Source organism: Anopheles cruzii, unplaced genomic scaffold (assembly GCF_943734635.1).
Source record: "Anopheles cruzii unplaced genomic scaffold, idAnoCruzAS_RS32_06 scaffold00776_ctg1, whole genome shotgun sequence".
NCBI lineage: Eukaryota > Metazoa > Arthropoda > Insecta > Diptera > Culicidae > Anopheles > Anopheles cruzii.
In genome coordinates this window covers 1-9,020 of record NW_026454363.1, presented here as the reverse complement: position 1 = coordinate 9,020, position 9,020 = coordinate 1, and the positions used below count along the sequence as shown (strand labels likewise).

Below are 9,020 nucleotides of genomic sequence, written 5' to 3'. Positions count from 1 at the left end.
CAAAGAACACAACGCAAGAGTGTAGTAAAAAAGAACACACCCACACAGTACTATATTTGCTGCGTAACCTATTATTTGACGGACAGATTTTATCGACATTTGGCAAGATTGTAATGGAGAGAATAAAGTTATCCTATTACCCTGTAGGTGCTTGCTAGTCCTTCCACACAAAAAAGGCGGCATAGAGTGACAATCCCAGCATAAGAGCTCCAACGCCACAGAGTGCATAGGCCGTGTAGATGAAGCCCCAGCGAAGGTTGTGAATGAGCTGAAATTGGGAGACGCGACCAGAGATTCACTAAGTGCCATGCGGCCCGTTTAAATCAACCATACCTTTAAATCATCGGCGATGTCTTCGGTGAGCACCATGCGTTGCTCAATCCAAAATGCGGGAATTACAATATCTGGTACCTCGCTGAACAAACTACAGAAGAAAATATTCACAAAAAAGGTTTGTTGAGGTCTGTGCGCAGGGTCAGGGATAGTAGTACGTACCTTAAACCATAGTCTTTGAGATGCATATTGTACTGGATGCGGCCATTCGCGGTCATCGGGATACCCGAGAAAGGATGCAAGGCAAAGCGGAACTCATGCAGCGTCTTGTTGGGACTTACGCCTGTCACGGCGTCAACGTAGCTCGGATCGGCAAGATAGAAATGCGGATAGCTTACGAGCAGCGGGGCGCCAAATTTACACTCCGACACGTCGAGCACACCGGGCGGATACACGGGACACTCCTCGACCGGGGCCGTACATTGGCACTCCGTTTCTGGCATCGTATGTCCGTTGTCGAAGTTTTCTGCGTGCCCAACCCACAACATTCCATCCAGACCGTGCACCCTGAAGTCGGACTCATGGCGCAAGGTGAGTGCACTACACAGATCCGGCAGGAAAATGTGGAGCGGCCTAATGTTGTCACCCAAGTTACGTCCCATCGGTGGCCACACTTCTCCTCCCGATCCTCGCACCTGACCGCAGACTCCGCGATAGTTGGGCACCTGTGGGGCGTTGTTCCACTGGCGCATGACACCGGTGTTTTGACGATGGTCAACTCCCGTGCCCATCTGGAACGTACCGTCGTATTCGAGACTTTCGTTGCGTTCCACAAACCACCCGAAGCCGTCCCAAGGAGGCAGAGTGATGTCGGGCAGTTGGCCCGGTGGTATGATAGCAAGCAAGTCGCCCAACGTTTGCAGCAGCAAGTCGGGGTGCCCATCGAATAACATTTCACGCACCGGAATGTCCTCGTACAGAAATTCAGCGAGCACGTTTGCCATGATTAAGCCATCAAGAAACGGTAGTAGTGCGTTCCCCTCCAACGTTTTACCAACGGTCTGGAACAAGCATTTGAGGTCTGGTAAGCCATTTGTGACACGAGCAGGAGCAACAGGCCCTGTACAAACCTACCGCTAGCACTGGGTTCAGCGTCGTGACGCGATCGTTGTAATAGTCCCCGTTCGAGAACTCCGGTAGATAGTGCCAGATGCGCTTCTGGTTGAACGTAAGCGTATCGTTGGCGTTCCAAGTCACCATTCCACGCTCGTGTCGCTCAGAAAACACGTACGGTCCCATCTGCACAAAGTTGGGCTTCACATTCGGATTTCGTACTTCTTCCGGATTCGTCCAGTTGAACAGATAGATATCGAAGAAAATCGGCACTTCGCCATCGAAGAAGTTCTCGTACACTCGGGCTCCTTCCTTGACGCGAAACTCGGTCAGCGCCACGGCATCAATGATGGCCGGCAATCCGAACCCAAAAAAGGCCGCTGCCACAAAGATCGCCACTACGCCGCCAAACGCCCACAGCTTCTTGGCGGTGTTGGTGTACCGTTTCGAACAGCAGCACATGGTTCCCTCGGTGTTTCACGGTACGCCGGTTCTTCCTAGCACTTTGCTCCTTCAACGGCTCAGACCTGTCCGAACACGGTGCGGTTCAGGGCTGAACTAGCATCAGTCGTAATACGTTGATGGGCCGCCGTGTACTATTTAGCGGATTTACGATGCAGATACCTTTGTCTTGGAAATCTTGTGATTGGTCCTGCGCCCCACCGCTCGAGCACTTTTTCTTGAACGCAGGAGGAAATAACGGTCTTTTTTTGTTCTGTTTTGGTCCATTTTATATTTTTTGTACTGCGCTCTGCTGGGCACAATAAAGATAAACACACACGTATAGTAGACGCCGGCAGATGGTTCGAGAGGCCCTTTCTCGTGGGTAATGTCGATTAGAATTATCGGCCCGATTGACCCCCCGCACGACCGCGGCGCGCGTAAGCTTTCTTGATAAAGCTAAACCGTTGCAGTTTTTGTGTGGTTTTATTTTTGGCAATTGTTACCTTTGTTCTATTTATCATTATTTCATGAATATGCCTATCATCTTATGATTCCATAGATTGATTAGTGTTACGGAGCGGACCTAACGCGCGAAGGAGCGTGGTCCGAAGTGATCTCGCGTTCACTTACCAGTTCTGATCTTGTTGCCAACGCCCTTAAAACCGTTTGTTAATCGACTCTTTTGGCCTGGGACGGACAAGGTAGATGGGTACTACTACCTGACAGAGGAGGCCTCGAGAGAAGATTGGTTTCCGACTATTAGAGTTCCGACGGAGTGGTGCAAACGATTGTAAGCAGTCAACATCCGGAGGGATCTCACAAGCGGGATCAAACGGTCCAAGAGTAAAAGACTTGAGACCAGAGCGTTCCGTAGCCTAATGATATCTAACTTTATTCGACAATTTCTTCGCTTTATATAGTGCTTTTTGTTATGATTAAACTATCCTCGTCTCTTTCTTTCGATGCGTCGCTTATCGGTGCTGGTCGATGCTGGTCGACCCAATTTTGGGTATATTTCCGGTCCCTTGCTGTGGCCATGCATTTCCTACGCTTATCTATCGTAATGTTTTCATTGCTCTTGCCTACAATGTATTTTAAGATGAATGCTGGACCAGCGCGGTCCCTAGATAATTTTATGATGCAATCTGCATGCATGTTGTGGTCTCTGTGGATTCTGCTTTGTTTCTTTAGGATTCTTAAGACTCATCGGTCGATCGGTCCTATGTGTTGTGCCTAACGTTCTTAGAATTCGTAACTTATCATTATTGCTTGTAACGCTAGGTTGGAAATCGTCGCGTTCTCAACAGTTAGCCTAGGAACATTCGTTATTGTACGCACCTTCTATTGAAAAGGCTGGGCCTATAATCCTATTCGGGGAATCCAGTTATGGGGATTAGATTTGAACGATCGCGAATTTGTGATGCATTCAAACGTCGTTAGACAATAGCATTTCTTAGTGACATAATGCACCTACCAATGGTATCCAGACTCGTCGGAAAGATAGCGTACGGTTATCGCATCCATGAATTATGTCATACAATAACATACTTGGACACTCCTACAATAAGATTAAACATTCGCCACAATTCCGTTTGATAAGCTTAATCGCGTTTTGAGAGAGTGACATTTAAAACCCTAAGGGATACTATCAATCTTTGCGCCGTATGTCATATGTATTAATTAGAGAAGAATAAAAAATACTGAAAAATTAATAACAACACGGCTCGCTGGCGGTTAAGCTGGTGGCCGGTCTCTGCTTTGATAACAATCTTATCAGACGTAAATACTAAATCATTGTTCGCACCCGTAGCGGTCAATTCCGAAAGGGCTGCTGACACTTTAATAGCTTCTCGGAGGACAACCATGGACTTTCGTAACGGTCGAAACTTTGCTCTCCAAGCCGTGGGAGTGATTTTTAAAAGCAATGTAGCATATTTAAAAGCATACTCATACTAAAACCGTGGTTCAGCTACTTAAAATGAGGCTCTTTGAAGAACTGAGAGTAATTTGGAAAAAGTCCAACAAATATTCCACATCAAATGCTGGAGAAGAAGACATTTGCTTGCACCGAGTTTGCTTCCGATACCTCAACGTACAACTTTTCCATGGAGCTGACGCACAACGCGCTGGCGATGGCGATCTTCGCCTACCGGTATCGGTTAATCTGGTACTCGTATCGATTTAATCACATCACTACAATCTCTCTCACCTTCCAGGGGCCATATCTTTTACAGCCTGGAATGTCGCCCTGATATAAGTCGTAAGTCTTATGTCGGAACAAATTTACGGGGTTACGGGGAGGGAAAACACTCACGCCGTATATGACCGCCGAAGACGATAAGTGTTGCCATCGCTATAGGCTATTCTTTCGCCTGTCGGTGGTTCGATCGTCGATTATCTCAACAGAATGCGATAGAACTCCATCAGTAATTGTACTGAAAGTCTTATTATTGTTATTGTGTGTAAGTATGAACTGCTTTTAAGTGAGGAATCGTTTTTGCTCTAAAAGGTCAGCACCGCAAACGATACATGTTAATTTTCTGGCAATTTCAATCCGAACGTTGAGAAGCTGTATGCGTAATACACAACGTAATACCGTACGTATGTTCGTCTCTTATGGCACAGAGCAATTAATGGATTAATGGATGGAATTAACAGGGCATGGAATTCGATGTAAATGATCACGAACAAAATTGTGGTAAAAACGTTGATGAGAAAATAATGATGAAATGAAGAGCAATTAAGAATTCTATTTGCAATCATGAAACCGTTAAATTGGTTTTAAATTCCAAAGACGAACTTTATAAACGAACGAATCTATTTTATGTGAGTTTCCTTACCTTTAGATCATTTCGAAGCAGTGCAGTGGCCAGAATGCCACTCATTCACAACGAACGGTTTTGTTCCACGGTGTTTCGGATTGCTTGAAAGTAAGCCACAAGCCATTTCGAACATACTCTGACGACTCGATTGGCGGGTAGATACGGGTTTGTAGTGTTATCTCTTTTTTATATCGGATAAGCGCGGTGATTATAAACATTAAATCCAAGGTGCGTAGTGGGATAATAATAGATCGTGAAATACAAACTTATGCGGTGCTTTTCAAAATAAACGTGCTCCACAGAGAAAGCATTTCCATCGGGTCTCTGAAAAAGACTCTTCAGTTTGAAAACATTTACGAAACAGTACCAAAAACAAATGGCTAAAGAGTGAGGAGAGCTGAACAAAGAATGAGCCATGTGAATCAAACCAAAAATTGTTAAAAACATGATGAGTTCCATGTGATCTGCGTGTGCTTTTGAATATTGAGAATTTAGATTTAACTGGAAGCAATTTTTATATGAAACTATGTCCCTTTTCTAACCATTAGGCGAGTAATACCTCTGTTGAATTCTTATTCGTCGTAAAACCAGACCACGCGCACCTGCGAAAAACTGTTCGTATGCAGAATAGAAACTTAACCGGTTACAATATAAAAGATAGATGTGTGTATTTTTAAAAGCTCTTAGTTATGTGTTCTGAATTAGTAGATAAAAACAGTAAGAATATTATCGAGTTTACATACGGTACACCCTCAACTTAGCCCTTTAACAACATATAAAGTTGGGAGAAAGTAAACAACGAGAACAGTAACGGGTTTGTCTCATTCGTTCTTTTCAGCCTCAACACAAAACGCACAAGACTTCTGCTTTTGATTCCTGGTTACTTTCTCCCTCGTTGTAGTTGCCTCGACATACATTCCCTTTCCTTTATCGCGTCGCGTTACTTCGCAAACCTTTCACATTCCATGAACGATCCCGTGGCGCGTCGTGCTGACGCTTCGGCTCACTTTTAACGAGCAACACTCTCGCGGTGTGTCTAAATCACAAGTGCCACGCACGATCACGTAGATCTCGCTCTACCTCTAGAGTACCGTTCCGGAAAAGCAAAACTTCTATTGCATTGCAACGAACGCGCGTTCTGATTTTGATCTGCATTCGTTAAGCTTGTTGCTTGTTGGTTTGGCTACGAACTAAAGCATTACAATACCATCTTCGGTGTGTGAATATCTAATCGAATCGCAAAGTAAACAAGTATATGAAATTATTATTATTAATTGCCATTATTAGGGTAGACAAACTAGGATAAACCTTAAAACTAATAAATGTTTAGAACTGTGCCAGGAAGGGTTGATTATGTTGTCGCTAATCGGTGTACACATTTTCTTGCGAAACTGCTTTATAAGTACTGACTTGTGGCTGAGCCTATGAAAACGAAGAAAAACAGAAGCACAGTAATGCAAAATCGAAACAACAGAAAACACAAACGGGGTAATTGGTGAACGGGAGAGGCTAGTCTGCTCTCGACTTCTACAAGAGTGCGAAGCTTGTAGTTTCTTAATTTGGCTACAACACCGTAGAGCTTACATTCTTGTTCTGTTAATCGTTGTTTTATCATCATCCTGCTCATTATTGTTGGCAACCTGAAACACATCCTCGCAGTAGAAGTCTTCTCTCTCTCTTTCTAACTCGGGACATGCCATCGTGTGTTTATGAACGTCTTCTTACAGGGCCTGGTGTTTTCTGATTTACTATCTTTCTTTTTTACCCCTCATGGTCGATTTTGTCTCTTATACAACTCGTGCAGTCGTTTTCTGCTGTCTTCTCGTTGGTGGTAGTGTGTTCAATGGCTCTTCTTTTTATGTCTAGTTTACTTCTTGGATGATTTCATTTTAAAAGTTAGATTTTGTTGCATTCAAGCATAAAAATAAGAATTGAACATAGGATTTTGTTTCTTTTTGTAGAGATTTTTAAGTTTTATAATTTTTTTTGTGATTTTTTTCTTTTTTAGAATATTTACCGCTATTATAGTAGCATATCTCTTAAACAATTACAAATCGCAAGTATTTCGACTGGTAAGATCGTGATACCGAATCGGATGATGCTGATGATGCGCGCATGTGTTTTCCACTGTTTACCATTTGCTCAATAATGCATTATATACGCTCTTAAAATATGTACGGCGTGTGTGTTTAAGAATGGTATTGTACTCTTCGAAAAGGGAGATGTTATCTTTCTTAGACGTTACGAGTATGCCTACGGCTGATTGGTTGGTGGTTGGTGCGATGGACGTTCTCACTGACCAAACCATGCTCAGCAAAACGTTGATGATAGAGTGGCGTGGCATATTGAAGATGTATGATGATGCTCTTTGCGGTTGTCGTTTACTTTTTCCATTTGCATGTATGCTACTTATTACTCGCTTTGCCATACGATCGTATCAAAACGGACGAACGCCGATCACGCCGATTTGGGATGCAACGATCTCTGCCACCAATCGAAGCTCGGCGAACCGGTTTCGTCCTTATCGGTGAACCATTCGGAGAGAGAGAGAGAGATGTAATTGTGATTCACATGGTCCCTGAGGAGATGCTACGCCAGATCTTTTTGCACACTTCTGACGGTGTTGCCGTGCAGCTCTCTCTAGGGTTTGAACTTAATTTTGATACGATCGCACCCACAAACGACTTGCTTCTGAGAGACGATCCTGTTTTAGATGGTATTTTGGATCGTGTGCATGAGAACTTTTCGCCCACAAACCTAGTTCCCATGCATTGTTCCGGCACTACCCCATCGTCGCTTACTCCTCGATGTTGTATATCATGAAGAGATACTCGTTCCGTTGCTGCTCTTCGATGTGCGGTGGAGCAAGCGGCGATTTCGGATTGAGCGGTTGGAAACCGACGAAGGAGAAAGTCCGTACCAGGTTCGGGCGGTCGAGCCGATCTTTGCGGATGCACAGAACGACGGCATCGCACTCAAGCTTCTCCTCGGCGAACTCCAGCAGCGAAATGAACGAGTGTTTCGAGGCTTCGTGCGACATGGCCGATGGCAGCGAAACGTACAGGATGTTCTCGTTCGGGTTGAATATCGTTTCCCAGCTGCTGCATTTCTGCGGTGTTACGAAAAGCTTCAGTGTGATGCCGGTCGGGACCGTTTGACTAAGGAGCTCCTGAACGACGGCAGCTTCCTGTTGGTTCATGTAGTCGACGGTCGATTCGGGGAAATCCAGATCATTGTACTCAGAAGAAGCGGTGGTCGTTGTCGAATCGAAAGAATCCTTGCGATTGTATTCTGCAACGATGTCCGGAAAGTCGGTTTTCATTTCGTTCGCTAGTGCGACAGCAATGGTTTGTTCTTACCTTTCAAGGGAGATGCCCTATCGTGATCGGTCCTGATTGTTGGGACATCAGGACCACCACAGCGGTCCTACAGCCAACGAAACACAGTAGGAGTCGGAGGCCGCCGAAGACGAGGAGGAGGACGACGAAATCGTACGTTTACTCGCACGGTTACTACTAAGACTCGGCTCACTGGAACAGAACGGATAGAAAACATAAACATATTAAATACTAATCCGGAGGAAGTTCCTGTTAGAGAAATGTGAGAACTCTACTGTTCGAGGCCTGAAAACAGCAGAGATAAAGTTCCACAAACGCGTTCAGTGATAACCAATTCACACATCAACATGCGCCTAATCAGTGCTTTTTTATCATTCACTTCTGCCTCTCCTTTATTCGAATCAAAGGTTTAAGATCAACATTTCTGAGAAACATCAAGATACAACACACTAAAACGACAATCACTTGCCACCGATAATTAGCACACCCAATTGAGGAACAAATGGATCGTCCGATCGCTGCAGATCAGTTCTTAATCACGTAACTATAATGTGTTTTTCTTATACGAAACACATAACACAGTATTATGGAAACTGCTTGACCCATTTCGATGATAGTAGAATATTGATTCTCACTATCTGCTTTTCTGTGTGTCGCCACGGTGGCCAGCTACGTGTTTAATAAAATGTAATCCAAATAAAAAGTGTTCGAAGTATTACACAATCATTATCGCTCCAACATGAACTGTAAACAATTATGATTCAATCGTTGAAATACTATCACGATTCGACATCTAATCGCACTCACTTAGCCTCCGGGTGGTACTGCTGCCGGTTAAAGCCGACGGATTCAGCACTAGCAGCAACGCTACTCTCCTCATCGGAAACAACTGCGGGCACTTTCATCTTGATACACTTTTAAGGCTTGGATCGGTAAGGTAAGGGAAATCAGGTTGACCAGAGAACCCCGGGTCTGTTGTATATGAAGCAATAAATCACCGATTTCACCGATTTACAAACGAATATGCACT

The 9,020-nt window shown here is 44.4% G+C and overlaps 2 protein-coding genes across 2 annotated transcripts; both read right to left on the bottom strand.

Moving 5' to 3' along the window:
• Positions 1-154: 154 nt before the first annotated feature.
• LOC128276230 (protein croquemort-like) lies at positions 155-1,848 on the bottom strand. The gene is made up of 4 exons (XM_053014703.1): positions 1,408-1,848; positions 496-1,334; positions 334-424; positions 155-268 (listed from the first exon to the last, which is right to left on the bottom strand). Exons 1-4 carry the CDS (start codon positions 1,846-1,848, stop codon positions 155-157), a joined length of 1,485 nt encoding a protein of 494 aa, XP_052870663.1.
• A 3,447-nt stretch (positions 1,849-5,295) lies between these two features.
• LOC128276231 (ornithine decarboxylase antizyme-like) lies at positions 5,296-8,895 on the bottom strand. Its single transcript, XM_053014704.1, is given in 4 exon segments — positions 5,296-7,943; positions 8,012-8,060; positions 8,062-8,182; positions 8,798-8,895. Coding segments are annotated over 4 exon segments (762 nt in total). The 3' UTR covers positions 5,296-7,449.
• Between the last annotated feature and the right edge of the window lie 125 nt (positions 8,896-9,020).